At 37.5% G+C, this 21105-nt stretch overlaps 2 protein-coding genes across 2 annotated transcripts in view; both read right to left on the bottom strand.

The window, feature by feature from the left end:
* Window positions 1-507: 507 nt before the first annotated feature.
* On the bottom strand, window positions 508-10936 carry ASB14 (ankyrin repeat and SOCS box containing 14). The gene is made up of 10 exons (XM_063347990.1): window positions 10765-10936; window positions 10182-10236; window position 9984; window positions 8854-8985; window positions 8604-8762; window positions 6380-6625; window positions 4588-4759; window positions 2854-3397; window positions 1870-2023; window positions 508-1081 (listed from the first exon to the last, which is right to left on the bottom strand). The coding sequence occupies exons 1-10, from the start codon at window positions 10890-10892 to the stop codon at window positions 888-890; spliced, it is 1785 nt and encodes a 594-aa protein (XP_063204060.1). The 5' UTR covers window positions 10893-10936; the 3' UTR covers window positions 508-887.
* Window positions 10937-13355: 2419 nt separating this feature from the next.
* The window catches only part of DNAH12 (dynein axonemal heavy chain 12), a 72573-nt gene continuing 64823 nt past the window's right edge, over window positions 13356-21105 (bottom strand). The window contains exons 66-74 of the mRNA XM_063348003.1: window positions 20228-20365; window positions 19086-19319; window positions 18512-18697; window positions 17947-18050; window positions 16610-16814; window positions 16279-16416; window positions 15717-15808; window positions 15412-15479; window positions 13356-14286 (exon numbers count right to left, since the gene is read on the bottom strand). Coding sequence (XP_063204073.1) covers window positions 14096-14286; window positions 15412-15479; window positions 15717-15808; window positions 16279-16416; window positions 16610-16814; window positions 17947-18050; window positions 18512-18697; window positions 19086-19319; window positions 20228-20365 — 1356 coding nt within the window. The 3' untranslated portion in view covers window positions 13356-14095. The remainder of the gene's footprint in view (window positions 14287-15411; window positions 15480-15716; window positions 15809-16278; window positions 16417-16609; window positions 16815-17946; window positions 18051-18511; window positions 18698-19085; window positions 19320-20227; window positions 20366-21105) is intronic.

Below are 21105 nucleotides of genomic sequence, written 5' to 3'. Positions count from 1 at the left end.
ATGGACTGACATCTGCAGTATTTTTAGAAAGAAAAGGCATGCCCAGGGTCTGGGTGTACTGTCTAAGAATTCCTGAAGCAACTGTGACTGCTGACAGATAGTGCTCCAAAAGCTTAAGCTCCAACTATATGAAGAGAAACTACAAAAATAGCAATCATGCCTTTGGACAGCACTGTACCAGGGAAACCTAGTTCTGGAGAGAGCAAACAGAATATGTCATGGATGAGACATATCCATATTTAAGAATGAGATGCAGAACGAACATGTCTTTCAGAAATAGTGCCTTCTTGTTGAAACATTGGTATTTCACACTAGTTGCTGTGATAAACAGAGGGGTTTATAGCTGTTAATCCCATTTTGCTGCTCAGAATGTGGATTGCTTAACTGGGTGAAAAAAATAAATTACCTAGGCTGCTCTTCAGGACTTCAATGCAGGATTTCACAAACAAAAACTCCACTTCCTGTCAAGAGAAAGGGAGGTTCAAGAGAAAAAAGAACTGTGTCCCTACCTGGTGTTAGTTAAATCCCTGATCTTGAGTTAAACCCTGAGTTTAACGCTGCAACGGTGGTAGTGTTATCGGTTATGACAGGCTTTAACATAGCAACAACACAAGGTTTGCAGCCCTACACTTTACAGTTCCTACCTTTTCACACTAGACGTTTATAATACTATTGCCATAACTTTCAGATAGTTTATATTCCAGTAGATACGTAGAATGGGATCACCAATACTTACATTTTGGGATTCTCCCCATTTTCTTCGAGGGGTGAGGGGGGGAAGTGTTGGTATTCCTTAACATACACAGGAGAAAATCCCAAAAGAAAAAAGCTGCTGCATAAGACAGTCTTATCCACGTCAGCATTCCCTTCAAAACACGAGCTAATAATTATGTACAGTTGAGGTTGTATGTTCCTATGAAGTTTTCCTGTCCGTAAAGATCATATTCCTTGTACAGTATGTAGTCTTTCAAGCAGTTTGGCAGTGGAAGGAAGGTCATGAAGACAGGACAACGGAGACGCAACCGGCCCATGCATTCCCGTATTTTCAGGCGACAAAGATGCTTCAGAGAGCGAGGATTTGCTAGAAATGAGAAGGCAAGATTAATGTTAATAAGCTATTTATTAATTTTTGTTCAATTTATTTATTCAATACTTTGCTGCCTTTCAAAAGCTTTGGTCTCGATTTTGCTGCATGTTCATTCTGTGAATAGACAGATAAAATGAATGTGGTTCTCCCTGGACAACTGGAGTGGTCAGGATCCAGCCTTTTTATCTCAGCCCATGTATGTCTCAGTTATATTTGTGACCATTTGCAGCTAAATCAACAGATTTTGATTCTGTCAAATTGAATAAATGTAGGTTAATGCAAGTTTAAGTAGTAAAGTTTGGGGAATGTACTTTAACCCCAAATAACTGCTGCCAGTTTTCTGTCACCTGAAGAAGCTACTAAAAGTAGAATTTTGAGTCACTACTTCTTAATTATGAACAAGCAAAAAGGACATAGAATTAATCTAGACTAGAATTAAATCATTCAAAACCAGTGATTTATTAGATTTGTTCCAACTTGAGGCAGGGGGGAAAGCTTTTCTCCCCTTGAAGAGGACTGTGTTGTCTACATTATAATTAAAGTTCCCGAGTGCTCTAGGTGGATTGTGCAGTTACTGTATCAGAGTTCTGAGAGGAACTTAGTTTAAATCCTACACAGACTGATTTTTAAGAGGTCTCTTGCTGTCAAAACAAAACTTTTGGCCTAACAAGGGTCAAGAAAAGCAGCAGTCTGAAAAAATGAAAACAAATACCATGACCAAAAAAGGCCCCAATCCCCAAACAGCTTGTTTGTCATTTCAAATGTAAACATCAGATACTTACTTAAAATTGAATTGATGTCTGGCCAGAGTTCCTGTTCTTTGAGAACTGCTTCTAGCTTCCAGCAGATATTAACATGATCGACATAATCTAACATTACTCGTACCACTTTCCCGGACAGATGCTTCAACCATGACAAGGTTATCACTTCACAGAACTGATAGAAACAAAATGTTTAATAGGATAATATTCAATACTCCTGTAAACGACTTCCACCTCTGCAGGGCAAGAGCAATTAAATAACTTCAGCAGAACCCCAGGAAGGAGTGTTCTGTCAGTCAGGAGAGCTTTAGAGGTTGTCACAGCTTGCATTAAGCCTCATGAGTAGAATATGAAAATCTTGAGACAGTTATTCTGTACTAGATCAAAAAATGAACTTAATCAGCTGTATATTTGGTAACTAAGTGCTTAAAAAGAAGCGCAACCACTCCCTGAGCAGAATTTAGCCTTGCATCGCAGCCCAATGCATGCCACAAACCCTTATCTTCAGGTTAAAGAAGGGTTTATTAGGTTCCAGTGGACTTTACAAACTGCAAAACAATGACACTGATGGATGTCTCTAGGACCCTCTGTAGGTCGGTCCAGGTTTGTTGATGTCTGCTCAGTTCTTGCCATGCCAGCTCCAGGGGGTCCTTACAACAGCCTTCCAGGACTGGTGGCGGGATACAAGGCAACCCAGCGAGCCAGCCTGCAAGTCCCTGCATGGACAAGACTGCCCTGGAGAGCCAATTCTGTACTCATCATTAGCACATCATTAGCTATATTTTCACAATTGAAAAATACTATTTATGACCATTTGCTGTCATAAACCGGGCCTCATGGCAACACCTATTTAATTTTAAAGCCTTGTCTACTCCTATTTTTATGTATAAATGGTCTCACAGTTTCAAAGCTGCCTTTTCTGACACTGCATTAAATACTTTTTCATTTAGTTTTAGAAAGGACACCAGTAATAAAACAGCATATGAAGCCATCTGATATACTTACCATTGTATCTTTGATAACAGTAGAAGTCCATCCATCAGTCACATACTGGGAACGCGAACTGTTTCCCTGTGGGCAATCAAAGCAGCGGTGCACATCATACCCATAGTTCATCAGCATCCTTAACATGACTTCATCTTTCAGAGCATACTGTAGAGCTGATGGAAAGTGTGTTGTATTCACTCTGCAGAAGTAATTGACATTAGCCCCGTGTCGGAGCAGTAGATTAATTAACTCATAGTTGCCCATTCTCAAGGCTATTTGGAGACAGTTGATGGGATCTTGGTTTGGCAGGGCTCCAGCATCCAACAGCAACTGTGTTGAACAGATATCCCCATTGGAAACAGCAAAGTACAATGCTGATTTCCGGTGGTCATCATAGCCTTTGCGAACTCTTTGATCCAGCATGAAATTGGCATCAAACCCAGATTTGAGGAGAAACTCAAGGCACTGAGGATGTGCTCCTGCTGCTGCTGAGTGAACTGGACTTATCCCACTTTCTTTAATGGCATCAAAATCGGTAACTGGAACTAAATATTTTAGGGCTCTGAAAAATTAAAAAAAAAAGAATCTCAGAATCTTAAATGTACTAGTTCACCTAGCTCAATCTTTGAATTTCTCTGTGTTGCTGGACTTCAGAATTCATCAGGACTGTGTACAGTTGTCTTAATCTACCAAATCAGCACCATGACATGCTATACCTCTACATTAACTGCTAACAACTGAATTCTTAGCCAGCACCGGATACTGGCCTTACACCTACCACACGTAAAATATTATTCTATTATACTATTATTCATTAACAACCCCATTCCTTGCTAGAGGAATCATAGAATGGTGGGGGTTGGAAGAGACTTCTGGAGATCATCTAGTCCAACCCCCTGCCAGAGCAGGGTCACCCAGAGCAGGCGGCACAGGAGTGCATCCAGGCGGATTTGGAATGTCTCCAGAGACGGAGACTCCCCCACCTCTCTGGGCAGCCTGAGCCAGGGCTCTGCCACCCTCACAGCAAAGAAGTTTTTCCTTCTGTTCAGATGGAATTTCCTGTGTTCCAGCTTGTGTACATTGCCTCTTGTCCTGTCCCTGGGCACCACTGAAAAGAGTCTGGCCCCATCCTCTTGACACCCGCCCTTTAGATATTATTAACATCGACGAGATCCCCTCTCGGTCTTCCCTTCTCCAGGCTAAACAGACCCAGGGGTCTCAGCCTTTCCTCATAAGAGAGATGCCCCAGTCCCTTGATCATCTCTGTAGCCCTCTGCTGGACTCTCTCCACCACAATGCAACATTACTAGTATTGAAGAATTGTTTCTCACTTATTGTGATTTTAGCATAAATATCTTCCAGTGACCTTCCTGTCTTTAAAATAGGGACAACTCTCATCCCCTAAGTCTATTTAATTATTTAGTATTTTTACCTTCCTGTGACAGGGTAGAGATGAGGCATACCCAAAGAGAGTGAGGACGTCCCAAGAAGCTCAACATCAGACTGGACACTGTTACTATTTGTGACAAGTGTGGAAACGCTATAGGAATTAGTAGGTTCATCCCAGAAATGATGAAGATTTTATCCTGACTGGTCTCTTACATTCAGATACGGAAAACTCATATTTACATGGTCAAAAAAGAATTCCTTCTACAAAACTACAGATTTTCTGCCTGCATGGAGTAAGGTAGAATTAGCAAAATTAGTATCTCTGGTGTCACCATTACTTGATTTTTAAGTATATTAACTCACACAAAGTGTCCTCTATATGCAGCTCTGTGGATTGGCAAATGACCCGAGTGCTTTGGTACATTGGCATCAGCTCCATATTCTAGTAAAAGACTCAGAGAATCTGGGTTTCCTCCTCCTGCAGCTTCAAATAATACAGAAGCACAATCCATTGCCTGTGAAAGAACATCCGCACCTGGAAAGAAGCATCAAGGATTTTCAAGGTAGTCACTATAAATATCCAGCAGTAATTACTATCTCCAGCCTTCCAGTGACATGGTATTGTGGATAATATTCTTCACCAAATAAAACCACTATAGGCATAAACCTTCATGTTGGATCCTTGATCATGGGAACAAGAAGGTCCAAACCACTTTGAACACAATCACACAGTAAGACTCGATGCTAGAACTGAGCAAGCAAGGGGTTTGCTTCTTATTCAAACGAATAATTGTTTTTTGGCTTATGCACAACGCATTTCAGTTCTACTTTACAAAGACCAGACAGATATAACTGTAAATGTGAAAGAACCCCAGTATCAAAACAGTTCATACAATCCAGTTCCAGTGCTGCTCAGCCATCACATAAAATTCCCCACCCCTTCCCTACGGTGACCTGTCTACATGAGAAAACAATATTGCATTTAAAAACAATTACATCCACTCACTAAAATGTTGATACATTATTTGTATATTATGAAAATGTAGTCTTTATCAGGCCTTTACTTACCTACATCACAACAATCCTTTCGGTGCAGATAGCATTTAATTTTCTTTAGTAAGGAAAGTTACCTCTGCTGCTATTTCTGAAGGCGTGTCTTACAATAACCAGTTTTAACCCAATCACAGAACTTTCAGCAGACTAATAAAAATGTGTATAAATAGGCTAACTACTTTAGAGAGTATACATACGTGTGTGTATATATAGACATACACACATATGTATCTCATAAAGTGAAATTTAGATACTAGGAATTCTTTAGATGGACCTCAACTCATGTGATTTGGGAGTCAAATTGTTCAAATAAATTAAGATACCATCCAAAAATGCAAACAAAATATCTCCTGGGTGTGTGTCAGATTTGCTTGCAGTTTTGCAAAGCCTTCATTGACGACTACTACAGTAAGTAATCTCTAAAAATATACTTTGTATATGTTTGGATCCATTAACCCTATCAGCTGCGTACTCAATCACATGACAACAGTTCATTTCTTTTCACTTCAGTAATGCAAAGTTTCACTGACTACTGAGCTAAGAACAAATTTTTTTGCCTCTGCATTTTGGAATAATTTTCTTCATTGGAAAGAGGATTCACTTTGTCCCATTTGGGCTTTAGGCACTTCAGTACTAACACATGTGGCTTACAATTTCTACTCACTTCACCACCACCACCACTACTGAACCTACACGTTACTAAATCAATCTACTAAGTTGTAAAACAGAACCACAGAATAGCTGAGGTTGGAAAGGACCTTTAGAGAACATCCAGTCCAAGCCTGTGCTCAAGCAGGGTCAGCTACAGCAAGTTGCCCAGGACAGCGTCCAGTCAGGTTTTTAGCATCTCCAAGGATAAAGACTCCACAACTTCTCTGAGTGACCCACTTCAATGTTCAACTACCCTATAGAAAAAAAGTATTTTCTTATGTTCAGGCAGAATTTTTTAGGTTTCAGTTGGGGCCCACTGCCTCTTGTCCTGTTATTGGGCACTGAGAAGAATCTGGCTCTGTCTTCATTATACCATCCCATCAGATATTTATAACACTGGCAAAATAGAAGCCCACCCCAAGCCTTCTCTTTCTATATAATAAAGCCTCACCTTTTTGCAATAAGAGCTCCATAATTTCTGTATGTCCGACCTGTGCAGCCAGTGCCAGAGGTGTGAGCCCATAGCCACTGCGAGGGTCAGGATCTGCTCCAGAACGAAGAAGAAGCTTCACCAGATCCTTCCTGCCTAATCTGGCTGCCTCGTGTAAAGCAGTCCTCTTGTGGACACATTGCAAATTCACTTTTGCACCAGAACTTATCAACAAGGAGGCAATCTCATACGAATCATATTTAACTGCTGTAAGACAATAAGCGAAGTATCAGCCAGAATGTTATTCAACACGATTCTAGGCACTATGGCTTCTGTTATGTGGCAGCCCAGGAAAGCCCGAGCTGTTCCTGGCAGTGCTATTTATACACTGAGAAATGTCATATTACACCGAAAGGTTTAACTTATTGCCAGGTCTGTTCTTTGTTTCCAGGATAACATTAACTATGCAAATGAATAGTTTTACGGTAATCTCTTTCTCTCTGTAATCCTCTGTTGCATTTGGTAATGCAACTGAATGCAACTTCCCTTGCCACTAGATGGAGATAATATATAGGGACTTAGCGCGGTCAGCAGCTGGCCTGCTCAGAGACCTCTATTTAATCTTCATAAGCAGCTACCATAATATTAAACAAGTCTTAAAATGACAGCGTCGTATACCTTATTAGCTTAATAAGCCTGATCTGTTAAATCAGTAAGGATCTTAAAAGAGTAATTTGCATTGGCTCCAGTGAATGGAATGAGTAAGCAACACCTTTCCCTCCTTCCCTCTTTGATCTTCCAGGCTGTGCGGGGTAGAACAGTGAGCGCCCTTCAGTGAGACAGATTAGGCAGAGAAGCTTCATGTGCCACAGCTGCTTGAAATACCACTGACAGCACACTATAACCTGAGATGCCCCATTATCTGTAACCTACATGGCTGCTTTAGATAAATCCCATACATCCCCTTCATGGGGGATGGTGCATTTTAATACAGAGAACTTGAAAAGCATCTAGGAATTTTCTGCACCTTGTTTAAGCAGGTGGCCCTGACCACATGCTTTAGTTATTCAAAGGGATGGATTGGAGGTTCTATGGACAGGTAGGCATTTTCCTCTTCCTTTAACAATAGTTTTGAAAAAAACACCCTTCCAATATCAAAAAAACTTACAAGTTTGTCCAATAAACTTACAGTGCTCCTTTAGAACTCAGACAATGAGAACACACTTCCCTTTTTTTGGCTAGGACTCATTAAGCATAATGGCATCATAGGCCTAGTTGGGGGAAGCAAATGAAATGAACATACATAATTTTTGAAAAACATCTTGGCAAAATATTAGGACTTATTCTTCACAAATCAAGAATTACAGTTCTTGTGCATGATCAAATTAAAATGGCATTCACACTAGCAGTGACACTAGGAATGTGACTGCCTTCTTCAATCAAAAAAAAAAAATCAGAGAGAAGTGAACTGAGAATTTAGGCCTGGCTAGCTTCTTCACTTGTCATACTTGGATTAATTCCAACAATGCCTGGATAGGGACAAACACTGTTTTATGCTCTACGTAATGCAGATAAATCAGGCTGGTTTGCTATAATTTTTGAAAATCAAAACCAATTATGATGGTTTTTGAAGAAAGAGAAGCTGATGCAATGAAAGAGATGCCATGTAAGCAGACAATATGAATGTTTTATGTCTGCAGACATGAAAACCAGTAATAGCATGAAGAAGCAAGAGGACCTGGTTATCTGGCACTACTGCATAAATGATGCCAAGGAAAGCAGAGGAAGACACTGGCACTTCATGGAGAAATCTTTTTGATTCTTTGAACGAAGAAGATGTATGTACAACCTGAACCTCAAACTCTTTGCAACTGAGGGAAGGAAAACGGTAGGCATCTGGAGCACCCTGCATTGGATCAGACTTTGGGGAAAGCTTTTTAGCTTCTCTTAGTTCTATGTCCCATACTTCAGTAGACCAATAAGGGTAATACTTAAATTAATAAATAATGCTAAGAACCTTGTGGTGACAGTCCCTAACTTGGAACTGTCAGCCCATTTAAAGCCTTGATATCATCAAGAAAGACAGGGACAGACACATTCAATATTGAGATTAGCATTTTTTGCTCCTTATAGCAAAATATTGTAGATATTGATGTGAAGTCAAGAATGTGAAATTGAAACTTAAAATGTGTAACTAGAACCTCCCTCATGCCCTCACCTCTCCACCCCTAAAAAAGGTATTCACCTGTAACTAAAGGAGAATCTCCCTCTTCATTCTTAACATTGGGATTGCAGCCATTGAGCAGAAGAAAGCGGACATTATCTACAAAGCAATTTCTTACTGCCACCAAGAGAGGTGTTTCCCCTTTTAGAGTGGTCTGTTCCCATGTAGAGGCACGGGAGGCTGAAATACAGAAAAACACATTTGAAGCTGGATCATTCATCAAACCTGACTTTGTAAAACTTTTTGGCGGAAAACGACAAGGACTACGTACCTTTCAAAGTTATTTCAAGGATGTTCTTATTTAGCTGTGCTGCAGCTTCATGCACAGGAAGCCAGCCTTGCTGATCTGCTTCTTCAAAAGCAGAACTGTGCTTCACCAACTTCACCAAGGCCTCCTCTTGGCCTGTGATATTTTAAGACAGACACGTATCTCATTACTCATAATAAACCAAAATTCAGGCAACTTACATACTAAGTGCCATTTATCCCATCAGTGTATCTAGAATAAACAACTTTGTCAAAGTAATTTTTCCTCAGAGGGTGGTTTTCACGGATGGAACAATCAATGACTGTCATTGACTCACAAACCATTTTGAATTATACACTGAAAAAACTTATTTATAATTGACTAAAATATTTCAAATATAATCCTCTCTTATGAGCAACAGCGCATGAAAGTTTAATGTATGAAGTAAACAAGTGTCCTAGTGAAACTGTAGGAAAAATATTTAGGTTGGGAAAAGTAAAATGAAGGTGATTTAACAGGATGAGACCTATCTTGTATTCCTGTTCTTACTAACAATCTTACTGGAACTTTAATCAACAGAGATGATTGTGTTTTCAATTTTATATCTCGCCAAGAAACTGCAACACTTTCTTGGCTGGAAAGCCTGTTTAAGTAGAATCCTGGTTTCTGCTCATGGTTTTTATCCCCTCATTCCTGGGAGAAGGCAGTCTCCCTCCTGTTACCTACAGCTCTAGGGTGAGCGGACAGACTGCTCTCAGTCTCTGCCACTGAAGTTCTCCTACATATGGAAGAACTATATGTTCATAAGGCCAGAAAGCAAGTGTAATTACAGTTTAGGCATATTCTTCATAGTGTATGGAACATATATAGCATCTGCTTTTCCAGCAAAGACTGTTGTTTCAGAAGGGCAGACTAAGAACATCTCATCTAGAAATACATTAAATTCTGGCAGTTAAGGAACAATTCTGGAACACCCTTCAGGTAGAGAAGGGATTTTCATCCGGGTATCTCACAAAGTGAAACGCTTTTAGGAAGTATTAATTGACTGAGGCCCTTGCTGTCCTGTCGTTTATTTTACAAGAAAGGCCTGGCATTGTCCCCTAACTCCAGGAGATGAAGCAATGGAATATGAGAGGAGTGACGTATGAACCCACCCTTTTACCATGTTCCTATCTAATATGTTAGCTTTTTGGTGTCCTGTTTTTAGTTGCCTTACTCCACCCCAGACTATATAAAGAAAAACTGCACTTAAATCAGGTGATCAAACACCTAAAATGTAGGCATTGCTCAACAATGCAATATCCGAGTGATTCCTAGGGGTACAGGCTTTGTGCAGTGTGTTTGTACTTAACTGTCCGAATTGCTGCAATTATCTTTTCGTGTTCTTCACTTGCAATATACCGGAAACTGCATAAACAGAACACAAATAAAATGAGAAGTAAAAATTAATGTGAAGTTCAGGATATAATTATCCCTTAATTAAAATACTCAAGCCTAGACTACACGTTAGATTTCTGTAAGTTACATAGGTTTTGTCGGGGTTTAACATATTAAAACGCTTTTTTGGTTGGTCTTCCCCTGCCGCCATAAATATTTGGGTTTTCATACAAAGTCCAACAATTAAATACTAAAATGAGGGAAAGCTACCATACCAATCTATTTTTACATCACATACTTAACTTCTTCATCAAGCCTTGTACTCATTTAGGTATTGATGTAAAAAGTCACCAGAAAGTTTCTTACGTTCCATATTTTTGAGGAAATTGGTATACTTTTTCAGGGAGAACTCATAACAAGTGAGCTACCAGTGGGTCCCAGTATCCATGAGACAAGGTCAGAGCAACACAACACACAGACTGAAAAGGGAAGATAAGGTTACTACATGCTTATGATAATGCCAAGAAAACACCCAAACCAGAAGTAATAATTTATTACCTTTCATCCTCTGTTGCACTGCCACTTGTTTCAATTTTATGCCTATCTTGTAAGCTTTCCTGAATAGCTTGTTGTGTAGGGATTTCATCATCAGAATCGTCATCAAACATATATGTAGAATTATACATGCCAAATCAGCACAGCTTGGATCGCTTTTTGTAGGGAAACACTGCTTTTTAATTGGAAGCAGATGTCAAATCTTCAGGTTAAATCTGGAGTAACAGAAATAGCAATCCCTGTTTAAGTATCAAGAGAAATGAAACATAGTTTACAACAAATGAATCACAACTTCTCCATCTCAAGCTCCAGCCTTCTCCCAGGTATTTAAGTTTTTGCTGCAAAGAGTTATTCCATTTAGAACAGAGTAAAGGTTTTCTATTCCAAGAGCACGTGATAGCTTTTCTTTCTGTTCCACAGACTGAACATACAGAATAACTACTTGTTCTGACATTACTTACTAGAAAGCAACAAAAACAAGTAAAACTTAGTTTTCAGATAAATAGTTATTCCCTCTTAGACACTCAAATATCATCACAATTGTGCTCTGATGTTTCCTTAGTAGGAAAACAGACGTGCAATAAGACTTGGGTTGTTTTTTCAGTTTGTTCACAGAGGACCTGGAAGTGAAGGACACGTGAAGGACATGAGATTTTTTTTTTTTAAATAGTTTTTGTTTGAACTGTTTCAACAAAGATATTGTTAGGGCCACGTCTTGTAGTCAGCAAAGTATTGTAGATTTGTGCTATTATGTGTATCAGCCTTCCAACTGAAACAACATCAAACCCCACGCTTGAAAAAAGAACAACTTTACCACCTCGCGTACATATTCTACAGCCATTTAGACCCAATAAACATAGAATTCTGCATTTTTCATCAATGCATGCCTGTTTTTTCCTAATACTTGTAAGGGATATATATATATAAAATACTGCAACAGTATATATACAAATACAGACAGAAAGTAAAAATACTGGTGTAACCACAATGGAGTTAATGATAATAATAATAAAAAAAACCTACAAAAAAAACCCCATAACAAAAAATCCACTTAAGAATAGAACCAATTTAAAAAAAAAAAGCTTGCCAAATTGAAAGGGTTCAATTAAAAAATATTTTTACCCTTTTAAGATTGTCATACAAAAAATGGAGCACAGAAATAAAACCCATTTGTACTATTTGTTAATTCTAAATGTTAAAATTTAAGAAGAAATCAAAACATTATAAATGATCATATCACTCATTAAATAGTATAATGCGTGTAGATGTACACTGTTATACGCCCAGGCAGTCACACTGTTCTTTTGTATATTCAGCTACATGCTATTATAGATTAAATTCACAGATGTTCTGTTAGGCTCAAACCTCTTGTGTGTTTTACCTTATCAAAACTTCCACTTCTGTCTTTCAAGACAGCTGGCCTGAAAAAAACAACCAAAAATACAGGGCAAAGTAAAATAAAATGAGTAAGTAAAACTGACAGAAATAAATAAATTAGCAAAATGAACGAGCACAGCAAAACGAAGGGAGCTGTCAACATGCCACTTACAAAGTTTGGAGTAATTCTAGAAACATCTTAAATTTAGGCAGCAGTAATTCATAGCAAACCCGCGTCATTTAATTTGTTACCCGATCCACCTAATGCATGATTGCAAGGCCTTGCTCTGTAATTGCGCACGTAGCAAAAGAGACAGATATATTAACAAAATATACAGACAAGTCACTGTTAGTATTTGATGATACCCATCGTACAATGAGTATACAAACATTTTAAATCTAGATTCTTTTTTTTTTTTTTGTAAAAAGATTACTGATTTTCTTATGAATTGAGAAAATATACTGCTTTTCCTCACCTTCCGAAAGAGGGAAGACCTCACACTTTGAAGAAGTGATTATTAACTTGAAAGTGATATTTTCAGGATTGAAAATGATCTCAGTAGAGCCTATGTCCATTAATAGCTGACTATAAATACCCGATCATAAGATACTCTGGGACTTTCTCCATGTTTCTTTCATATAGGTTAGTTATGTTTAATAATCTGACCTGACAAATGGTGTCAGCAAAAGAAGGAATTAAAAGTCCAGTTTCTTTGTAAAAATACTCTTGTTAAAAGTATTTGGAATGAGAATTTGAGAACCATAAGCAGTAACTATTACATTACGGAAAGAAAATTCTTTAGTGCTTTCCTAAGGGAGTAAATAGAAGATACTGTTAGAAGCTTACTTAAAAGAGTAAGACAGTGTAAAAACTAAAAAAAGTAAACATAAACAAATAAAATCAAGCAAGTACTCTATTAAAAATTACTGTGTTTCTGATTGCCTAATCACAATTCACATATTAATATAAATAGAAAAAAAAAAAAAAACAAAAAGGCAAACACAGAGTCTTTAAAGGGAAAAGCACAATTTCAGAAAGATAGAGCTATGCTGAAAACTTGTGCTGGTGTAACGCACCATGCGCGGGGAAATGCAGGACATAGATGCCTGGTTAGAATAGTGACGGTAGTGACGGTAGGATGGAGTGAGACTTTCACGTGCTTAATTTATTATGGAGGGATCCTTACAAATAAATGATGATGGCTGTGTCTGAATGCAATGCAGAAATAGTTCTTTGCTAGAGGAGATCTAGGAAGGATGCTTGAGTAATTTTTTTTCCTAAAGAAAAATAAGTGCAGATCAGTGAAGGAATTGAAACCAGACTGTTTCTCTGGAGCAATAATGAAACAGGATAACATTTTATGGCAGGTAGTCATAAGGGAGATTTTAATCATTTATTCTTCACAGCAACTATTTGGAAAAAAACCCTTACAAAAAATTAGACTGTCTGAATTAAATCCTGAAAAGATGAATTTGCTGAAGAAAGAAGGCATCTGAAGTACTTACTATAGACAATTAAGTGATTTCTCATACTGCAGTCTTCACTGTTGCTCTGACAAAACATAGGCTATATATAAATCCAGTTGAAATCCCAAAACTTACTACCTACTAGCTTTCCACTCGCATGATTCAGCACTCTTAATGCTTCAACATTTCTCTCAAAGCGCAGACTATTTAATTTTCCATTAAGATATATTTTGTGATATTCAAATAATGCATAAAATTTATGTTTACACATTAATAATATTACCAAAGTCTAAAATACTAGCTGTATCTTTTCTAGATTGCAAAGATGCTAATAATAATAGTTATTTAAGAGGCAACATTGAGGATCAGAAAATATTTGCATGCATCTTTTAATATAAAAAAGTCAGATGTTTCTTTTACTCAGTCCATTCCAGTGTAAGCAAACCAAAAGAACGGGATCTTGTGAAGCGTGTTTCTGAACTGTCCAAAGTTAGTCATCCAGCTGGCAGAGCAATGCAACACCTCGCTTGATCCAGTGTTGAACTGGTTTATCCGTGTTTAGCGTCAAAGCAATGACAAAGTTAGTCGAATGTCCAGTAGTAGATAAGACTCCTTTACGTTCGCTTGTCTTGTAGAGTGGGCAAACATATGCATTAGATTTCTTTATGTCCGATTTTGCAGCTTCAAAAAAATCCAACATAATATATTACATTCAGCACATCTGAATAATAATCTACATTCTAATATTAAGTATTTACAGTAATGTCCTTACAGCTAAATAAAAATGCAAAATTGTTTTGTGAGTGACATAATAAAATTATCTGGCTTTTTTTTGTGTTTTCTTGTGTGATTTGTTTTGGTTTTAGACCCAACTTAATTTAACTACAATTTGTTTTCCAGACTCAATGCCTTTCTGTGATTCTACCAGCTTTGTAATCATTCAAAGACACATTAAAATCTGAATACTTACACAGTTAAAGCACAGTTTATACACGAGCTTTTACCAGCTCCACAAGAATTCTGGTCCAGCAGTCCCAGAAGCTAACTGCAATTCAAGTCACCTGCGACACAAGGACACTACTTCGCAGGAATTCCTTGTACGCCTAGACTGCTGACATGCAACTTGTGCAAAGTCTAAAATCATGCATGTCTGAACAGATTCATACAACAACCAGAAAGAGCACTGGCAGAAAAAGCGGAAACTTTGTAAAACTGCCCATTAGGTAACACCATGTAAGTTGCAACAGTTGCAGTCAAAAGTCCTGCTAGAGTGAATAAATAAAAACAGGGATTTATTGTTCCCGCTCAAAGAAAACAGGAGTTATGGAAAATATCTTACTAGTATGACAGACAACTAGCACAGCAGCTAAAAATAACCTGAGCAAACCTTGCTGAATTCATGTGAGGTAAAATACTGTTTCTGTAAATCAATTAAAAGTTCTCCTCAACTTGTCCAGAGCCAGGAATTCAAGCACCACGTGCTTTCCTACCCAAACTAACTTCTGGTTGAAAAATAGATTAGGCAGCACCTAAACATATTTATAAAAAATTAATTTAACTAGTCCTTTTGTCCAATCCATAGATATAAACATCTGTGGGGAGAGGGACAGGCCTGTTGCTCAGATGAGATGAGACTGACTCAAGCTAGCTGGCCCTGTTTTTAACGCGTCACAGGTCAGACGCACATGAGTTCTGCGCACGTTCGGGTACTCTGGTGAGGGCAGGAGCATTGATGTTCTGTAAAAAAGGAATTCACTGTTTCAATTTCTTGTTGAATAGCTCGCACTTCAAAGAAATTATACTCACTTGGCTTTATCCAAATGATTGGCATCATATCAAAGAGCAATTTGGGATACTGCTCAGCTAACATTCCCCTGGCGAGAGAAAGCAACAAGGTAATTATTTGTGGCTTGGTGTTAAACCAAAGAGGGGTTTGAGGCTTGGGTTTTTTTGTTTTCTTCCCCATTTTCCATGCATGAAGGAGTATTTCATTTGGTGTGTCATTTCAATAATATGAAAAGTATCAATTAAAAATTAAAATACTTAAACAAATCTTGTTTGAGCACCCAAGAGAGCTTTCCAGAACCATAGTGAAACACTCTGTTACTGACTTGGTCCTGTCCCAGCGAGCTCCGTCTAAAAATAATCCACGGATATAAACGCCATCTTCTGGTGCAGCATCAGCAGTATCCTGAGGAATAACCTACAAGAAGTAAGAGTTCCATGTTATTAAACTTTTATAGCTGTTTGCTTTTTGAGGTATTATGCCAATAGCCAGTTTCCAGAAGACGAATCCAAAATGAGAATAATACAGTGATACCTCCCTTTTCAGTACTACTTTTATACAAAACCATAAAGATAGCAGATTTCTGTGGGGTTTTTAATTACCTTTATTGTAGGTTATAAAATAAGGCTTTAATCACACAGACAAATATGTACTCTATAGACTGTTTTCTTGAGTGGCGGTACAGGTCCAATGATAGAACTACTTTTAATATACCTCTTTTACGGATGTTATTTAACATGCCTACCTCATCAGAGAATGAAATGTCTGTCTTCAATTTGCAGTGAGTTAGTTGCAAAATGAACCTCCCAGTCAGGATTTACTTACTACATGTCACCACAAATTAGCACTCAGAGTAATAAAAATATGCACTTGTAATTTCTCTCTACCTGAAATTCATATCCCAGAAGGTCAATAGGGATCCTGTGCTTCCTAGCATAGTTTTGCATAGCTCCAGTTAAGAAAGCTTGAGTAAAATAGAATCCTGACAGCCAAAAAACCGTGGGCTTCCCTAATTCATACCAATCCTGGAAAGAAGAAAATAACATTCAAAAACCAGAAAGAGTCAAATCCCATATTGTTTGACCATTTTCTACATAACCATACTCAGAAAATCTAAGGGAAGTCTATCACTCCTTTCCCATTACTCCTTTAATGTAAAAGACAAATTACATGAAAAAGTAGATTAAATAATTGGTCATACGGCCTCTTGTACATTACCTGTAAAAATTTCAGCCTCTCTAGAAAATCTAGAATATAGCTCCCTAATGGTTTTAGACTTGGGTATGAACGTTTTGCCCAACTCTCAGGAACTTTTCCAATAAGTAAACTGCCACACAGAGCCTCCAGTTCAGCATCCATAACAACCAGTCCTTTAATGGCTTTCTTCAGGTTAATTAGTGTAGCACGAATAGTTCGGATTAAACTACAATTAAAAAATAAAACACAATTTTCACACATTTTGCATGATTTTAAAACACAACATCCTCATTGGAAAAAAAAAGAGAAAACTGGATTATGGAACCATCTATAGAATTTGTATAGCTGCTATATAACTGCGTGATTGCTACATGTATAAAGTCGTGGATTTGTGCATGTGTGATGATTTATTTAAGATTAGGAACAGTATAATAAATTAATTTTTTATCTCTGATATACTCTGTATTTTTTGTTAAGTGGGTAAATTTGGAACGCCAAATGTATACAGCGTTTACTAGATGATGGAAAAAGGTTTAGATTACAAAAGAAGAGGTGGGTAGGGTCTGCAACAAAGGCAAACTTTGTTGAGGAGGCTGAAGGCCAGAGAGCGTTATTGAAAGTTTGGGAGCAAATGAAGTGGGAGACATGAAGAGACAAATAGGAAAGAAGGAGCACAGAGAAAAACAGGGAAGAAAGAATGGAGAAGCAGGTGAAGATATGAAAGAAAATTAGGAAACAATGTCAAAAGAGAGACTGCAGACCCAAAGCGAAAAATAAAAGTGATTATAGGTTTATAATCTTAGGAGAATAATTGTGAAAATAAGGTATAGGAAGAAAGGCATCAGGAAAGGGGGAAAAAAAGGAAAAAAATTACACAGATGCATGAGAGACGATAAAGAAATAAGCAGAAATACTTCCAACAATCAAGGAAAAAGTTTCATTAACTATAACCGTGTGTGTATTACAGTTTCTAAGTCCTTTACCCTACAGGTCAGAAATATCAAAAAAAAAATATAATTGAAGATAAAGATGCTGAAAGAGAAAGTGAAGTTAAAAAAAACCATAAAAATATTGTTCACATTCTCTTTTCCAAGTGCGTCCTCAGGATGCACTTCTTCTACCATGTATTTTTCTCTTTCAGTTCATTTTGCCACTAGATCATTTTTCCTGACATCTGTCTTACATTCTGACCTTCCACAAGGAGTAATTGTGCGTGGACTGCAGACAATTAGAAGGGAACAAAATAAATAAATAAAATATTTCACACAACATAGGGTTTACAGCGTATGATTCACAGGAAAACTTTTTCTGCAAATGGAATGATTTTGGTTACATTCAATAAAATATAACACTTTTACTTGTTAAATCTTTCCATTTCTTGCACCAGCACAGTGTTCATACTTTCTTCATATCTCACAGGATATTTACTCAGGCAGCCTTCAATGTCAAAATCATTTGGAAGCTGTAAATGACAACATATTTGGAAATCATTCCATATATCATTATACATTGGTATTACATTCAAAATAGGCTTATATGACAAGGTGCAGAGCAATAGATACAGCTAAACCTTCTGATGAGTATCTTATCAATACAGCCTGTAGTAGTTTAATCCAAATAAAAATCACGATTTTTTAAAAAAACAGCTAGATTTTTTCATACCATGAAAAGTTACGAATACATTTCAATTTTATTAATTTTAAAATTGTTCACACAAACAAATCAACTGTTCTTCCAAGTTGCATTTGCTCTGCTTTCTCTCTCTGTCTCCTATCTCCTACCTATTTATTACTTTCATATTGCACTAAATTCCTCCCAGGAGGTTTTTCGTCCAACACGAAATCAATTTGACACTGAAGATTCTAGTTAAAGAATTTATGCATTGTGAAAAGATAAGTCAGAGTAGTTGGTATAATGCAATACCTTGCTGAGAATATCATCTGCAATTTCATAAAGAGTGCTGTCACCACCTCCAGAAGTTCCCTGAGTGCCTCCTCCTTGTGTTAAAAGCAGAGATTCAAAGAGGATCTTAGTTTCCTGAAGGTCTTTTGAAATATCCACATTTTCATGCAAACCAAATACCTCTGGGTGCTGACTAAAGGGAAGACTCTAAGAGAAAATAAACAAACATCAGCATGAGATAAAGCAGGATGCTAGGAATTAGATCCAAGTCTTCTTTAAGAAGCTGAGTGAAAAACTACCACTGACTTCAAGACGGGTAAGGACAGTAATGGTATGTATTTGCAGACAGCGTTACCGGTGAGAGAGCTATCATCTCATTTACAGAAACCCACTTCCACGGTCTTCCTGTCTACTTAACGATTCCCTCTCAGAAACACTCTAGATCGTGGCAAGGATCATACAAGGGTGTTAGCCAAGGAGCCAAGCACAGTTTAACGTGCTGCAAAACTACCTTTCTAATGCAGAGAAGCCTTTAAGGATTGCTTTTTAGCGCATCATCATTATAACAGTTCAAAATCTCGTTGCTATTTTTTACCTTAATAAACTCAATGTAGTCCTCATATGTGCCTTTTGGTGGAGCATAATAGTTGCCGCTGGGAGAAAAAGTGTAATGAGGATTTTCAATTATATCTGGATTATAGAAGTCATCCAGCATTGTCAGCAGTAAACGTCTGTCCCAGTCATCTGTCACTCGACCTCCATAGTTGCACTCACCAGTTAGGTAAGATACAGCTTCAAAAGGGACATGGCTGTATTCATTTATGAACAACTGCAACAGAAGACATGAGTAATTCCAGAGACTGGAAATACCTGCAGAACAACAGTGTGACCTACAGACTAAAGGGCTGGAAGATACAGCACACGCATAACAGCGGTTTATAGAGTTTTCTCCCTAAGAGCTGGAATTCAAAATCTGAATTTTTTTTTTTCAAGTAAAATTGCTGTTTAGAATAAAGAGGAGTTCGTAGTAAAAGCCTCTTATGAATACCCATCTGGATATTCATAAATAATATATACATTATAGATTAGTAAGTAATACAAGTCATTCTTGAACTATTTACAAAAGGACAGTTTTCCAGTGTAAACTTTCTAGATGGACAGTTTTCTGTGTCATAAAGAAACGTGCATTTCACATAATTTTTGTTCCAATCTTCAGAACCCTCTGATCTCTTTCATAATTTCTTGATAACTTTTCCAACTGTTCAGCCTCAGCTTCTCTAATTCACAGTTTTAGCTCTCCTGACTTTTCTACACAGGGCCTGCAGAAGACTCTAGGTCAAGTCATGTTCAACATTTAATTTTAGGGAAGGAGAATGGTCTGAGCTTCTGTTTAACAGTATATTTGTAAAAAAAATTCCTCCTACTAACCACAAAAACCAGCATAACAGGTCACTGACATTGTGTTACTTAAAGCACAGTGAGCTCTTACATATGACAATTTAAACTGTTATTATACTCATATATGCTCATTATATTCCATGTGTCTGTATGAATCTAAATCTCACAAACAAGTTTTAATTTTGTGATTTTGAAAATATTTATATGATTGATGTTCCTTGCCTTTGTAACTGAAGTAATGAAAATCTATGAATGTTTGATGTAATTTAAGTGTATTGCTTCTTGCTCAATCCTATGCTTCGCAAGATCAGAGTTAAAGGTGGCGATAGCTGATTTTACCTGCAGCTGCCTGATACTGATTCGCAAGTCTGATTCATTAAATCCATAGGGTATATTCCAACCAAGAGGCCCAAATTTTCTTCTCTCCTGAACAAGAGCATGGAAAAAACAGACTCCAAAGAGCAGTTTCTCCCATACCTTTGAGAAAAACAAAGCAAGAAAGTATTATTAACTAGGCTGTATGCTCACGCTAGTCTGTAACTTACATAGACAACACACCATTTGATTACCACTCTCCACCTAGGGCACAAATACAGGCAACTATTAAGTATGCTGCGGTTATTTAACTTGGGAACAAATACCCACATAGTTGCCAGATATGCAAGCACATTTACCTAGTTCCTTAAGTACCACTACACAAGACTTTTCTCTTTTTCCATGTAATGGGCAGCTGAATTCATAAGAATTCAAATAGGACCAGATATTTATTTTTAAGGCTCGTTAGACAAAGATAAAATACCGATGTATTGTTTAATTTAAGTCCTTAGATGCATCCACTTATACCTATAGATATTGATCACCATACTCATATCTCTGAGTAATCCCACTGTTTTTTCACTTCCTTCACAGATAATGATTAACTCAGTGATTCATCATTTATCAATAAGACATATTGGGCACTGCAATACTGGTCCCTGGTAGCAAGAAAAGATCTTCTCAGTGCTTACCAACTCAATAATGATAGGTATGCCTGACTAATCAATGTTCAGAGTTTATAGATATTGTGTAGTATGTGTGTGTAATATGAACGTAATTTAATAAAGCCTAAGAAAGCATTTTAAATATAGCCACGTGCAATTACCTGGCAAAGTAACTCTCAACTAATCATTTTTATCATTGCAAAACTAAACTCACAACCATAGTCAAAAATTTTAGCT

The sequence above is a fragment of the Chroicocephalus ridibundus genome, chromosome 10, assembly GCF_963924245.1.
Source record: "Chroicocephalus ridibundus chromosome 10, bChrRid1.1, whole genome shotgun sequence".
Taxonomy (NCBI): domain Eukaryota; kingdom Metazoa; phylum Chordata; class Aves; order Charadriiformes; family Laridae; genus Chroicocephalus; species Chroicocephalus ridibundus.
Note: the sequence above shows the minus strand (reverse complement) of the source record. Positions and strands in the feature narration are given on the sequence as shown.